This window comes from Schistocerca gregaria, chromosome X, assembly GCF_023897955.1.
Source record: "Schistocerca gregaria isolate iqSchGreg1 chromosome X, iqSchGreg1.2, whole genome shotgun sequence".
Taxonomy (NCBI): Eukaryota; Metazoa; Arthropoda; class Insecta; order Orthoptera; family Acrididae; genus Schistocerca; species Schistocerca gregaria.
Window position 1 is genome coordinate 98684494 of NC_064931.1, and position 16799 is coordinate 98701292.

The following is a 16799-nucleotide window of genomic DNA, read 5'->3' on the forward strand; positions in this document are numbered from 1 at the left end:
TCTCTTTGTGTTGGTACATTTGCCTATTACTTATTTGGTCTGTCACCTTCAGTTATCTAGCACCTTGATACAACTATCCACCAAACTCTCCCTAGCTCAGAATGGAAGCAATTTTCCACCTTCAAAACAGCAGTTTCCAAAGGTTTGCTTTTCTTCGATTCAATTCAATTTAATTTATTGCTCATACAATTTAATTTTACATGCATGTATATTTTCAACTAAGTATAAAGTTTTTACAATTACAATTTTTTAGTTTACAATATTTCTTATTGCATTGTAATTCATGATAAATTCAAGTTATAAGGGCATTTTTGGAAAAGCCACTGCTTGACTCACTTTTTAAAAGTATCCCCTGTCAATATCTTAATTTCATTTCGTAACAAGTTATTAAAAACAGCTTCATTGACATAGGGGCTTTTTGCTGTTAAAGTTAATCTTTTGTTAACCATATGATAATCTTTTCTATGCCTTGTTTCAGAGTTGAGAAAATCCATGTTTCTTTTTTTGATCTTAGTGTCTTCTTTCACTAGCATTATATTTTCTAGTATATACATGGCATAAACTGCGAGAATATTGTGTCTAATGAATAGAATTTTGCAAGAAGTTCCTGGTTTTACTTTACCCACGATCCTCAAGGCTCGCTTCTGCAGTATGAAAACTCTTTTCATATTAGTTTGGCATGTCCTGCCCCACAGTACTATTCCACAAGACAAGTAACAATACTGTAATACATAATATACAGTCCTTAGGGTTTCAGAATTAAAATGTGGTGATAATCTTCTTAATACATATAGACTGGCAGCTATTTTTTTCAGACATAATCGACTTGCTGCTTTCATGAAAGTTGATCATGTATGCATAAACCCAAGAATTTACAATCTGTACAGGTTTTTAGTAGAATTTCGTAAATCACAGTATTTTGTCTGTTTGAACCACTTGGTTTAAAATGAATAATATTAGTTTTTTCTATGTTTACTTTTAGGTTCTCTCTTTCAAAGTGAACTCTTGTCTTTTCAGTACAGTTATGTATCTCTTCAACTATGCTGGGCTCACTGTCTGCATAGCAGACACCAGATGTATCATCTGCATACATAGTGATCAACTGCTTATTGTCAAGAGAACTTGGGCAATCATTTACATATGAATAGGATTTGACCTAAAATGGAGCCCTGAGTAACACCAAAATATATATTTCTTATACTTGATTTTCTCCTCTCCACTATTTCTCCATTAGAGTATGTAATCTCTGTACACTGTTGTCTATCCTTTAAATATGTTTCTAGCAATTGCATGAGTTTCCCAGAGACACTACTATTCACAATTTTTGATAAGAGCACATCATGATGTACTCTATCAAAAGCCCTTGACAGGTCCAAGAATACTCCTGCTCCTTGAGATTTTTCATTTATTTTTTCAATAGTACTGCTGCTGATGTGGTACTTCAACCTGTTCTGGAACCATGCTGGAAATCACTTAATATGTCAGCATTGTTGTAATGTTCCAAGATTTTTTTTATTATTATTTTCTCTATCAGTTTGATGAAAGTTGAGATTAGGGCAATGCATCCATAGTTCTGCACATGCTTTATTTCCTCCTTTTCGTGTACTGGTTTCACTACAGATAATTTCAACTTCTCACAGAACACACCATCTTCGAGAACACACCTTGTTAGATGAACTGGTGGTTTCATTAGTTCGTGTTTGTATTTCTTCAATAGATATGGAGAAATTTCATCTAATTCAGATGAGTTTTTTGTTTCTGAAGTTATCAATAAGCTGCAGAATGTCATATGTGCTTACTGTGGGTATTGTACTGCAATTCTGTTTGTTACAGGACTCAAATGAGTGCTGTAAATCCTGTTTCATAGAGACATCATTTTCAACAATATCTATGAAGTAATTATTAAAAATATTCCTGACCAGTAGAGGATCAGAGATCTTCATTATTCACAGTTAATTGTACATTATTAATTTTAGTTTCTGTTTCATTGTTTCTGATTTTATTTATAACTGACCATCAAGTCTTTGAAATGTTATCTGAACCTCATATCTGGTGGCTGATTCTTCCTGATTTTGATCTCCTGACTTCTTTGTGGTACTTATATTTGTACTGCTTGTAGAGTTCTTTATGTAGCTCTGAGTTAGTCAGTCTGTCTAAGCTATACATGTTTTCCATTTCTTCTTTCAGATCTTTTGTTTTAAAATCTAATGGCACAGGTTTTGATTTTGAAGGTTGATTTTTCTGAATACTCACTTTTTTTTTAATGGAATGGCTCTATTTAAGTGCTCAGTCATAATTTCTGTGAACATGTTCCATTTATTGTTGACCCCACTGGTAGTCGTAACTGATTCCCATGATTCCTGGGTTAAACTGTGTCTTAGTATAGCGATGTTGTTTGCAGATAATATTTGCCTGTGCTCATACATTTTCCTTGGTTTGAATCTGGTATAACATTTTAGCACTAGTGTTTGGCCTAAATGATCTGAAAGGTGACCATTTATTACATCTGTTGAGGTGATGTGGTCATCATTGAACTACTATGTGTGTTAGCTATTCTGGTGGCTACTAGTCCAAGAAGATCGTTAGCCCCATAAGCCAGGATACAATCTGTAAAACATTTGCTTTCCTAACCAGCATGTAAAGTGTTGATATTCAGATCTCCCAGTATTTCTGCAGAAGACTTTAGCCGACAGTTAAATGTTTAATAGTCTTTCTGTTGTGCCTGTCTGAAACTCAACATGGCCTCTCCATGATGAGTAGCAGTGTATCTGTTTCCTTATATGTTAAACTTTAACCCAGGTGCAGTGTGTCTATGCAGTATAAAAATATCTAGAAGTTATATGATGTAATCTTCTGACAGTCATAAACAAAAGTAATTTACCCTTCTCATTATATATTTGATCCTGCCCAAGAATATTTCTACAGCCCACCTCCTCTTCCCTTTTCTTCCTTCCTACGCCCTCTGCCCCTCCCCCCTTCTCCCTATCATCCTCTTTCTCTCTTTCTGATTCTACCTGTGTCAACTAACTGTGTAATGAATGATTCTTCTGAGGAATTTTATAAAGAGGTATAATAATGATAAAAATCCAGCAGATTATTGCCATATTTAATGGGGAAGAACATTTGTTTTAATGCTGGTACTATGAGTTATGTGTTAAAATAACAGAGCTTTTATTTTGACACAATTCACATTTTTGTTCTCTATTTTATGGCTCCCCTGCATAACAGATCATTATTTTGTTTATTTCTGCCTAATTACCATATAAATGTGTTAATGAAGAAATGAAATTATTTACATTCTGTTTTATCTCATTTGAGAGACTGAGAACCATATTTAGTCATAACAGAGTTAACTATTATAAAGAAGACATAGCCCATGTGACTAGAGTGTCTGTTTTTATTGTTAGGATTATAATGCTGGATTGTTGTTTGCCAAAGTATGCTGCTTCATATGTTCTTCAAATAAGTATTAGAATATTCAAAGAAGGTATGAGGATATCTTGTGTGCTCCCTTAATTGTTAATTGTTATAGATAGTGAATAACAAATCCAAATGTATGTATCCAAGTAACCACTCATAACTTCCATGCATATGGACTGGTGCTGCTGAGTTGCATTAGACCCAATATCAACAGCTGCTTTCAGTGTCCAAAAGACTTTAAAGAGAAACAGACATACAAAACAGAAGCAAAATACAAAATTTATTTTTTGTATCAATACTTACAATTGCTGTAATTTTACAACAGTCAGAGTTAAATTACAACTACATCTGTGTAAGCAACAGGTTGTGTGCATCATATCACATACTGTTGACATAAGTTATTACATCCTCTCAAATAGCCATATGATACTTTATGACACTTGTTGTTCTGAAATCACTCTGTATTGCAGAAAAATCATTCTTCCTCTTTAGGTATAACAGAATACTGCAATGAGATGTTACACACTTATAAAAATCTATTCCATATACTTCTGATGGCCTAATGCATAATGTACTTTATTACTCACTACAGCCAGTTATTTCATCAGGTGATGTATTTTAATTTTATGTGCTGTTTAAATCTACATCTGGAATGACTTTACACTATGAATCTTGTACACTCATTTGGGTAACTGCACTTTTTGGTTTAGAAACACACTTAGCAGCAAGATATGTTTGAATTATCAATGTGCCAAGCCTGTGACATGGGAGTAAATTTCATTGAGAACTTTATTTTACCATTTTCTGATCGACTTATAAGGACTATTGTGCTATTCACTGTAAATGCAGGTTCAGTTATGACATAACAGGTAAGAGGTACACAGCAATCTTATCATGCAGTGTGAAATCCACTGGCAAATATTCAGAAACATGATTTATAGAGTAACAAACAAGCACAAAACAAATGGTGCTTTCTTTTACTTCACAGTAGCACAGTGGAAAACGAACACTTCTGCTGCCAGACAACATTCAAACCTTTCAAACCTTTTTTCTAATTATGGCTCATGGAACTTCAGAATTTTGGAAAAATTGCATGACAGTTGCAGTTGTGTCATTGTCAATGTACTACTTTCTGTGAGTAACCAAATATTTTAAACTTATAAATGTTTTCAAAGCATATGTCCCACGGAAGATGATGTGTTTTATAATGTAAGCTTAGAGCTGTAGTTTTTGCTTCTGAGTTAAACCAAAAATGTGAAATAACCAAGACAGTAGAGACATAGGTTTAAAACTTGACATATTTCTTTTTGGACAGTCAATGATTCCACATTATTTCCAAAAGATGAAATAGATGTATGTTTTCCCTATCTACAGAAGTGGAAATAAGCTTAGATTTCCTACTTGTGATTATTTCATTCTTTTCTGGTAAAAATGAGTTTGATTTAGTACAGAATAGCTTTTAATTGAATTTCCTAACCATATTTATATTTAATTTCAACTATGTAGCGCTAAAAGAATTTACCAAGTTCTTTGAGTGTGTATATCATACAATTGTATATTCAAACAGATGTTATACTGTTAATAGCACTTGCAAACTATATTCGTTTTCTGTATTAAAAATATTATAGAAAAATGGATAATTTACAGGCTAAACAACAGGAATAAAACAAAAATCAGAAAGGAAGATCATCGACATGCAGAATATGTCAAATGATCTTTCACAGAACACATAGAAATTGTGGTTGTATTTAAAGGCTGTTAGTGGCACCGCAGTTATTGTACAGTCATTCATCAGTGAGACAGAAAATAAAAATGAGGGAAGCAAAGCAAAAGTTGAAATGCTAAATTCTATTTTCAAATATTCTTTCACAAAAGAAAACCCAGGATAATTGCACCAGTTTAATCCTCATACCATTCAAAAGATGAATGAAATAAGTATCAGTGTCAGTGGTGTTGAGAAACAGATTAAATCATTACAATTGAACAAAGCTGCATGGCCCAATGGAATCCCTAACAGATTCTATACTGAATTTGTGGCTGATTTAGCCCTTTTTCTAACTACACTTTGTCATAGATCACTTGAACAAAAAACCATGCACAGTAGCTGGAAGGATGCACAGGTCACATCCGTTCACAGTAAGGGTAGTGGAAGTGATTCACAAAACTGCTGTTCAATAGCCTTGACATCAATTTGTTATACAATCTTAGAGTGTAGTCTGAGCTCAAACATAATGAGATATCTATAACAGAATGACGTCCTCCATGCTGTCCAGTATGGCTTCCAAAAACATCAGTGATGTGAAACCCAACTAACACCTTTCTCACTTGACATATTGATCACTTTGGATCAGGTAGATTCAGTATTTCTTCATTTTAGAAAACCATTTGACTCAATACTACCCCTACACTCACTGTCAAAATTACAGTCATATGCGGTATCAAGCAAAGTTTGTGACAGGATAGACAATATTTTGGTAGAGAGGAAACAGCATGTTATCTTGGGTGGAGTGTCATCATTAGAGGTAGAAGTGATTTGGGTGTGCCCCAGAAATATGTGTTGGGACTCTTGCTGTTCAAGTTGTACATTAATGACCTTGCAGTAACTTCAGATACCTTGCAGATGATGCAGTAATCTATAGTGAAGTACTGTCTGAAAGAAGCTGCATAAATATTCATTCAGATCTTGAGACATCTGTGACTTTACAACAGCCTTCTTTTTCTTCTTTTTTTTTTTACAATGATTTTAAGTGTTTTTAGAACCACTATATATTGCTGAATGTGAATATGGTCTCAGTTGTGTTAAATTGGCTTCCCTTTTCTAGCAATTCAACATTTATTGATGAATGTAAACGTAGAGCAATATCATGTCTAAATAGGTGTATCCTGATCACAATTCATATGATTATTGCTACTGACACAAAACTGACATATTAATTACTGTGCCGGCCGCGGTGGTCTCGCGGTTCTAGGCGCGCAGTCCGGAACCGTGAGACTGCTACGGTCGCAGGTTCGAATCCTGCCTCGGGCATGGCTGTGTGTGATGTCCTTAGGTTAGTTAGGTTTAAGTAGTTCTAAGTTCTAGGGGACTGATGACCACAGCAGTTGAGTCCCATAGTGCTCAGAGCCATTATTAATTACTGTAATTAACTAATTATGTTGCATTGCTTCATCACATACAAAACAGTATGCCTATGTTCAGTGAGACTATAGCAATTATCCCTTCATGAAATGATGTTGATTTTATTTTATTATGTATTGGTCTTCAGGACAATTGCGTTGGAGGCACCAACAGTAGTTGGCCGTCACATGTGTGTCCCACCTGCCTCAATATCTATCTTCCACTATCTTAATTTCTTGGTGGAACTTCTCCCCTTGCTCCTCATTGTAATTATCTAAATTGTATGGAAATCTTGATAAGTGGTTGTGGAGGAAATGCACTTTGATATTCATATAGCACCCAACTTTTTAATGGCTCTCAACATGTTCTGCACAGTTTGTGTGTATCTGTCTGCCTTAAGATCACCTTAGAAGTTTTTCACATCTAAGACATAACTACACCAGGCCAACAGTTCTGAATTATTCATGAAATTTGTCACTTTTTCGGTGCTCAATGCAGGAAAAAATCTACATTTGTATTTGAATAAATTGCCTTCTTTATCTAGGGCCTTAACAAACTGCTTCATCAGTCATAGCTTTATATGCAATGGAGGGAGAATCATTTTCTCTCTCTTAACCAATGGCTCCTGAATGACCTGTTTTAATTGCAAAAGTTTGTGCTATTTCATAGGTAAATTTTAATTTTGACTTTTTGTCTGTCAGTGTTTGGTTATCAAAGCTTACTGTCTTTGGGACTAGTCTCTGCCCTTCTAGGATATCAAACAGAGACTGTCAGTCAATTAAGTAATGTCATCTTGAATTCGATAAAAGTGGATATGATTGAGCTGTTTCATGTTGCCTTATATTTCAGTACTGTTATTAGGTACTGGTCTGTTCTGTGAAGGAGCACCATGGTGGAAAGCTCGCTTGGTAGTTGCTGATCTTACGTTCATGCTGTTTTGTTCTTTGATGTAAACATCTTGTGAGTATCTTGCATGTAACAGGAAGTTCCTTACATTGGTAGTTCCTTACATTGGTCCTTTAACCTATCTTGTGGAATGGGTGGATGAGTGCACACTTCAAATTTATAGGCAATTTTTCTGTGTGCCGTATATCCATGATGATTTTTGTTAATTCCTCAATTGTGTTGTGTCTATGTGCTTCAAATAACTTCATGATGATGCCATCTTCCCCAAATGTACCATCATTTTTGAGTCTAATGATATGGTTGAAAATTTCGTCTTTGCTGGTTGGTGTGTATGTATAGGAGACTTCTTGGCAAATTTTGAGGGTAATACTGGACAGTTGTGCAGCTCAGAGATTCGTTGAAATTGCTCCATACTGTTGTGATACATCAGAGCGAGTTTACCATGTTGCTTTCAGAAACATAGATTATGTGGTTTGTATCCATGGGTCTTTCTACTGACCGTCATGTAAAAGTCATGCATGCTGTGCTTCGTAAATTGTTTTCAATAATTTAATATAGTTCTCTCATGTGTCTCCTCTCTGTCTGTCTGACTAATGTTGCCCCCCCCCCCCCCCTGCTTTCTGATTTTGACAGGTGTTGTTAGTCTTGAGTGAGTTTTTGCTATTATATTTCTCTAATACTCTCATTCGTTCTTCCAAAATATTTTCACATGCTTAGTCCCATCAAGGTTGTTTCATGTCCTCCTTCTGTGGGTTAGCATTCTGCTTTTCTGTAAAAGCAGGTTTTGGAACTACACACAGATGACTGCCTTTCCTTTCCCCTATTCTTATTTTATCTTAGCTTTTTAAATATTTTGCATCAATTTTCTGACCATGTATACTCTGCAAGTGCGCTATTTTCGCATAAAGTTATTTAACTTTAAGGCAGGAAAGATAGTGTTGGTGAATTTGCTAACTGTTTTTTGGTATATCTTTTCTCCACCAAATTAACATTCTCATCCCATAGTAGGATTGTTATATCGGTTTTTATTATCTATCATAGAAAAACCAATTTACTGTACCCCCATACACAAAAAATAACGTTCTACTTCAATTTTCTGTAGAAAGGTTGCGTTACAATGTGTTAACCATAAGCTGGCAGCTTTCAGATTGGGTGAGTGGGGTGTGAAGGAAGCAAACATGGCCCCCACAGAGGTTTGCACTGGTGAGAAGCTGTGTAGAGTTCACATCTATTACCTGCAGTAGGCCTATTGGCACCATAATCTGTTCTTCTGCAGAAGTCATGCAAGAAAGTCAAAAATCGTTTAAACGTTGTTTGTAAACAAAACTGAAATTGTTGTACATATTGACATGTTTAATAAGGCTCCCACCTGCAGAAATTTTGTACACTTATCACAAGGAAAGGAACCATCACTAAATGCAATAAAGTGCAACAAAGTAACAGAGACCACAACGACTATCTCGCAAAATACTGTCAGCTAGTTAATGATGGCCACAGCTAAAAAGAAAAGAATATCAACTGTAGTTGACCAATTTTTAACGACTTCCATCATTTCAGTACTACTGTAGAAAGTGGTTGGCCAACTTTAACACACTGTACTTGTGATTTATTCATGGAAATGATACATTTTATTTGTTTTGTGCAGTACTTTACATAATATAGTTCAATTAAGTAATATTTTTCATTTATTAAAATAGTAAAACTATTTAGAAAAAGTGCAGAAATGTAGTTTTACGAAGGGGGCGAGGGATGGCACAGATTTGGCACATCTGCCATAGGTGCAGTATCGCCTTTATATGGCTCTGTATCTGGCACATTGTAGAGGAGTATATATTGAGAACATGCCTGAATGATCCAAATGACATTTTTACGACTACACAATCAAGCATTATTCGATAAGGAAACGGGACATTAGCATACATATAACAATTCCTTGTTCGTTTAATGTCTCGTTTGTTTTTATGCCTTTTTACTTATTACTGCATTTCATGTGTGGTGCTGTACACTAAATAAATAACCCCTTTCGAAAGTTCAGATTTAATCATGTGAATGCATATATCGAGCTTTTTCTATGTCTTTCATTTTTTTTTAACATCGACTCACATAATTAACACTGAACAAATATATACTGAAAGTTACATGTTCTGGGCTGTTGGTTTAAGGTGTAACCAAGACCTGGAATTCATCTAAATGAATGTGGAAACGCTATTAAAGCCACCCTCAAATTGTTATCTACCATCATTACGTAACAGCTTAGGATTGTAATAAGACAGTCCTCATATTTCCAGTTTGACACATTATGTAGTAGGTTGGAGAATATGTAGTTATGTTGCTATGTCACGAATAGCGTTGTTACTTGTGAAGTTAGAGACTATGTACACTCCTGTATCTAACATTTTCTCGAACTTAATAAAAATTTTAATTTTTCTCACTCCTGTTATAGGAAAAAGCACGTTCTGCTTCTGATTGATATACACTGACAGAAAAAACCGCAACAACAAGATGGAGTTGTGCAACATAAACGAACGAAACTTCCTGGAAGATTAAAACTGTGTGCCGGACCGAGGCTCGAACTCGGAACCTTTGCCTTTCGCAGGCAAGTGCTCTACCAACTGAGCTACCCAAGCAAGACTCACACCCCGTCCTCACAGCTTTACTTCTACCAGTACCTCGTCCCCTACCTTCCAAATTTTACAGAAGCTCTCCTGCGAATCTTGCAGAACTAGCACCCATGAAAGAAGGGATATTGCGGAGACATGGCTTAGCCACAGCCGGGAGGACGTTTCCAGAATGAGATTTTCACTCTGCTGCAGAGAGTACGCTGATATGAAACTTCCTGGCAGATTAAAACTTAGTGCTGGACCAAGACTCGAACTCGGAACCTTTGCCTTTGGCAGGCAAATGCTCTACCAACTGAGCTACCCAAGCACGACTCACGCCCTGTCCTCACAGCTTTACTTCTGCCAGTAACTCGTCTCCAACCTCCCAATTACAGAAGCTCTCAGGAACCACACACACACACACACACACACACACACACACACACACACACACACACACACACACAAATGTGCGCATGCACGTGCATGCGGACACACTCGCTCACAAGACAACTGTCTTATTTGGGAAGGAAGGCGGAAGGCGCTTTATTATGAAATATTGCTTAAACTGTAGAAAGAAAGGACAATGAATTCACGGTGTTCTTATTTCAATTTCCAGGAGTGTAGTTATTACCTCAGGAACTAATACTGATGATTTATTACAATCAATACCAAACAAAGATAAATCAGCTGTACTTTCTCTAACTGCTTTTCTATGAATTCATTATATTCATAGACAGTATCATCTGTGAAAAAATACTCCAAACAATTAATGTACCTAAGCACAGAATTGATTCCAGTAGCATTCCTGGTAATTCTCTAGTTATAACACCTCGTCTTTTATATTTAAAATCACATTCATATATCGCCACATAGAAAACTTCATTAAAGAATAAAAATGTTCTTCCTGTATATGTGTTGACTACAATATTTATTAAAAATTGATATGTAATCTTGTATTAGATACTTGGTTTTAGGATGCCCTGGTATTAATTTAATGCATACAAATTTATCATACTGTCAACAAATAGAATAACTTCAGTACTTGGTTTTTGACATATTCCATCTAGTTTTTGTAAATTTTAGGGCAAAAATTTTAAACGGTTCGTTATTAGCTGTGATTTCATACCCTGCCTTACACACACACACACACACACACACACACACACACACACCCACTTCTAATTAAAAAATTACATAAAATTCCATTCACAAATAATAAGATATTGAAATTCCTAATTTTACATAGAGATTCATCTGGTTCAGATAAAACAACTGGAATTCTGTTCAGTATAGATGTCTTTGTTGTCTACATTTTTTACCATACAAACTTTGGTTACCAACGATATCATCTAGAGATATTTCTAAATGTGAACCACATTAGTGTAGATAAATTATTGCTCCATCAACATCAGTATGTTCTAAACCTAGTGCATGAACTAAAAATTCAAATTGGTTTATTTTATGTTTTGGTGTATTCCCCCCAATCTCCAAGTACCAGAACTCATCATCATCCATATATATTTCCGCTAGATCATTATTCAAATTTGGAAAAAATGAGTGACGTAAGGCACGTCTACATCCTTTGGACAATGGTGACCATGTATTTGATAGCTATGTACTTCTCTCTTATTTATAATTAAAATATTATTATTATTGCTATCTTCATGAAACTGAATGTCAACATAGTTTGCTGTAAAGTAAATACAGACTCTGTGACTTGCAATAGCTTTTTAGTTGCACCTTTATAATTCAGTTTTATAGTTTTCTTAATGAATGTATACATAGCAGTTCTATAGTCTAGCTTTATTCAAAAAATATAAGGTTTCTTCATTCAATTCACAACTTATTTCAAGACCATATGTGTACTAAATTATCATTAATGAATCTATAAATACAACATCATGCACTTGAGTAATTTTTGCACCATCCTCAATTATAAGTAACCACAATCATTCAACTATTTCAATGCTTTAAACTATTCATCTGCAACTACTATTTTCAAAAATAATAATAAAACTACCATCATTCATGTAGACTTAAAATAGTATAAGATAAGATTGAAATAGTTGACAAATAACGAAACAGCGCTACCTGAAAATGAAATTTGTCAGTGAACCAATTATGAAAAATTATAATAAAAATTGTTTTATTAAATGGAGTCAGCGTCGATCTCATCAACAACAAGCTCTCTTACAATATTTAGTAAGTGTTTATGGCTGTTCATGAAAAGAATGAACCATGATTTAAAGCTAAAAGTATGGCAAAACTTCTAGAATCTACGAACACAAGAAAGGCAATGTCAGACCGTATTAAGGAAAATTATAGGAAACAGTATATAGATTTGAAGAGTAATGATTTGTTACTTTTGCATCCAGATACAAAGTTTGTTAATGAATGTGTTCTATATTCATTAATCACGTAATCAACAATAAGATTAGTTGAAAATTTTGAAGATTTACCATCAATTTGTAAACATGGAGAGTATAAAATTAAAAATGAAGTGAAAGATAAGTATTGAGGTTATATAACTCACTAGGAAAATATAAACAAAATTGAGGATGAAAGAGTAGAAAATTTAAATGGAATAGTTGATAGTGCTATGGGAATAATTGAAGAAAGAAAAAGAGAAATAGACAGTTTATTACATAATATTTTTCCTCAAACATTCGATCAGAATTTAAGACCAACTTCTGTTTTTTAATTTTAATTGATGAAAACATTCAATGTAATTTTCATGTCATTAGAGCACATCATAAAAATTTGAAAGGCAATTGTATGGAATCGAAGATAGACATAAAAATTGTGAATAAATGCTAACCTTAATTATAATCCTAATTCAGTAAATTTAGTCCAAAGAATGAAAGAAACCTTAAGAATGATTACACACAAGAGCAGTTGATTAATGATATAACTAGTCTTTATCAAAACTCAGTCATCATACAAAAATTTTTAAAATACTTCCACATTTTGGGCAAGGAGAATGATCTACTAACCGTTTATCAATATATTCTTCATGAAAAATATGATTACATTTTGTTTTAGCACACTGATGACTTTAATCAGTTAAACATACAGAAAAATCGTTACATTCAGGCTAATCCACTATTTCATAAGGTTCTATTATTTTTGTATCAATGATTAGGAAAAATGTTAACAGCTTAAAATTGGTTCCCACTTAGCTTTACCTTTAAATTCCTTTATAAAGTCTTCAGACAATACTTGATCACTTGATATACCATCCCAACAATTTTATTTTTAAATTTTCTAATAAAATCTCAGATAAATTCTGGAACAGTGATAAACTATCCCAGTTTGCTCTATTTCGAAAATAATTAATGAAATTTTCAGGTCTCTATTTTGTCATGAAATTCTCTGACAAAATCTTCTGATAATGTTTGATTACATGGTACATGTATTCAGTTGATTTAATCGTGAAATTCAATATGAAGTTTTCAGATATATTTGTCAATATTATATTCTATACCAGTTTACATCTTTCTGAAAGCCTCTAATAAAATGTTCAGATAATCTCTCATACACTGATAAATATTACCAGTTTACTTTATGTTGATATTCTGTCGCAAAATCTTCAGAAGACTTTTGACACCTTGACATATTAATTCAATCAAATTTATCTTTAGATATCTCATAAGACCTTCAGATAATTTTTCTCTATGTGATACATATGTCCAATCAATTTAAGTAAATGAATTCTTATTTATAATATAACCAACAACTTTATCTCTGCATGTTTCCTTTGTTATTATAATGCACATAATTATTCAACATTTTAATTTTTACATTCAAGATGAATCATTTGAATAAGTTGTTGTTAATTAGCTTTTAGTTCATTCACCTTGTTATTACTGTCAATGTTAATATTATTGTTATTGCTGTTACTGTCATTCTTAATATTATGTTTGTTATTGATGCAGTTGTTAATAAGACCAATCAGTTGTTATTCTCTAAGTTTAGAATAATCGCTAATTCCAAACTATTTTGCTCCAACTTTTAATTCACTTTCTTTTCCTCTTTCCATTTGTAAGAGATATTTTTATAAGAAAAATAAAAACTATATTTCCAGGAAAGAGATATTTGAAGAGATAATGTATTGATTACTAATGATAATATACTTTGTTTTATTCATTGTGGATTGAACAATAATACTGGTCCTACCATTGTAGGGCCTGTGATGGCAGGCACTGAAAAAATTAGAAAAATGAAGTCTAACATTATTCAGTCTTCAAATAATTACAATCTTGACTATACTGAAACAAAGAAATAAAAGGAAATCAGTGTTTAATTATAGTAAAGAAATGTTTGGGAATAGAGTGGAATGAATCATCATGAGGGTAACATACATATAGAAAATATGGAAGTGTTAATTTTCTCATTAATATTGTACAATACATTTGGATATAAAATTTTATTAATAAAAACGAAAAATCTAATAGAAATTGTTGTCTGTTAAAAGGAACCAATTCCAAGTATGTCTTCTTCAGCTGTCACTAGATCAAAAGCACCATTAATGAATACACTCCTGGAAATGGAAAAAAGAACACATTGACACCGGTGTGTCAGACCCACCATACTTGCTCCGAACACTGTGAGAGGGCTGTACAAGCAATGATCACATGCACGGCACAGCAGACACACCAGGAACCGTGGTGTCGGCCGTCGAATGGCGCTAGCTGCCCAGCATTTGTGCACCGCCGCCGTCAGTGTCAGCCAGTTTGCCGTGGCATACGGAGCTCCATCGCAGTCTTTAACACTGGTAGCATGCCGCGACAGCGTGGACGTGAACCGTATGTGCAGTTGACGGACTTTGAGCGAGGGCCTATAGTGGGCATGCGGAAGGCCGGGTGGACGTACCGCTGAATTGCTCAACACGTGGGGCGTGAGGTCTCCACAGTACATCGATGTTGTCGCCAGTGGTCTCGCGGAAGGTGCATGTGCCCGTCGACCTGGGACCTGACCGCAGCAATGCACGGATGCACGCCAAGACCGTAGGATCCTACGCAGTGCCGTAGGGGACCGCACCGCCACTTCCCAGCAAATTAAGGACACTGTTGCTGTATCGGCGAGGACCATTCGCAACCGTCTCCATGAAGCTGGGCTACGGTCCCGCACACCATTAGGCCGTCTTCCGCTCACGCCCCAACATCGTGCAGCCCGCCTCCAGTGGTGTCGCGACAGGCGTGAATGGAGGGACGAATGGAGACGTGTCGTCTTCAGCGATGAGAGTCGCTTCTGCCTTGGTGCCAATGATGGTCGTATGCATGTTTGGCGCCGTGCAGGTGAGCGCCACAATCAGGACTGCGTACGACCGAGGCACACAGGGCCAACACCGGGCATCATGGTGTGGGGAGCGATCTCCTACACTGGCCGTACACCTCTGGTGATCGTCGAGGGGACACTGAATAGTGCACGGTACATCCAAACCGTCATCGAACCCATCGTTCTACCATTTCTAGACCGGCAAGGGAACTTGCTGTTCCAACAGGACAATGCACGTCCGCATGTATCCCGTGCCACCCAACGTGCTCTAGAAGGTGTAATTCAACTACCCGGGCCAGCAAGATCTCCGGATCTGTCCCCCATTGAGCATGTTTGGGACTGGATGAAGCGTCGTCTCACGCGGTCTGCACGTCCAGCACGAACGCTGGTCCAACTGAGGCGCCAGGTGGAAATGGCATGGCAAGCCGTTCCACAGGACTACGTCCAGCATCTCTACGAGCGTCTCCCTGGGAGAATAGCAGCCTGCATTGCTGCGATAGGTGGATATACACTGTACTAATGCCGACATTGTGCATGCTCTGTTGCCTGTGTCTATGTGCCTGTGGTTCTGTCAGTGTGATCATGTGGTGTATCTGACCCCAGGAATGTGTCAATAAAGTTTCCCCTTCCTGGGACAATGAATTCACGGTGTTCTTATTTCAATTTCCAGGAGTGTATATTTGAGAATAATAACATGACTGTTTGAACAATAAAGACCTGTTCATGATAACTGATAAAGATGATAATCCTTGGCTTAAAGCTAAGGATGTGTCTGACATTTTAGAATTTAAGAAAATATGAGAGGCAATTTTACATCATGTGAGCAATTTGCTACTCCCTTCAAACATGCTGCCACACACCATATTTATCAATCAACCAGAATTATATTCATTATTTACAAAGTAAAAAATAAGATTAGCTGAATAATTTCGTGATTGGGTTTAAGGAGAAGTTTTACCAACAATTAAAAAACATGGTCAATATAAACTACAAGGAAAAAATGAAAATTTTGAAGAATATAGTGAAGATTTAGTATTTGCTGAAGAAATTTCCATATGTGCTGGAGAAAAGAAGAGAAGAATTTCACAGCTTAAAAATATGGAAGAATTGCTTGTGGAAAAAATTATCGAAATGCAACCATATGTCATTGTCTCAATTGAAAATGCTGATCTCAGAAATACGATTGATATTCATTGATTATTTGATAAAGACTGAGTATGATTACCATGTGATTAGATGTCAAAGAAGATTGCAACATATTCGATTGTATGTACTAGAAGACAGACATTCAAATAGTGAAGCAATAATAACAATAGAATAAAGTCATAACTCAATCTACTTGTGCAATAAAATAAAAGAAGAACTGAATCAGATTATTGATTTTTACAGATACTACGTTTCATTAGATAATGGGGATACTGAGCAGCAACTTTAACAAGATGTAAGAAATGATTTATAAAATAACATTGACTTAT

At 35.4% G+C, this 16799-nt stretch overlaps 1 protein-coding gene across 2 annotated transcripts in view; it reads left to right on the forward strand.

The window, feature by feature from the left end:
* Positions 1-4350: 4350 nt before the first annotated feature.
* LOC126299278 (EH domain-containing protein 1-like) overlaps positions 4351-16799 on the forward strand; it is a 152779-nt gene continuing 140330 nt past the window's right edge. Inside the window, exon 1 of one of the 2 annotated variants that reach the window (XM_049991061.1) lies at positions 4351-4554. In XM_049991061.1, the coding sequence (XP_049847018.1) occupies positions 4478-4554 (77 nt within the window). In that variant the 5' untranslated portion in view covers positions 4351-4477. The remainder of the gene's footprint in view (positions 4555-16799) is intronic. The other variant, XM_049991062.1, reaches the window with a different exon arrangement.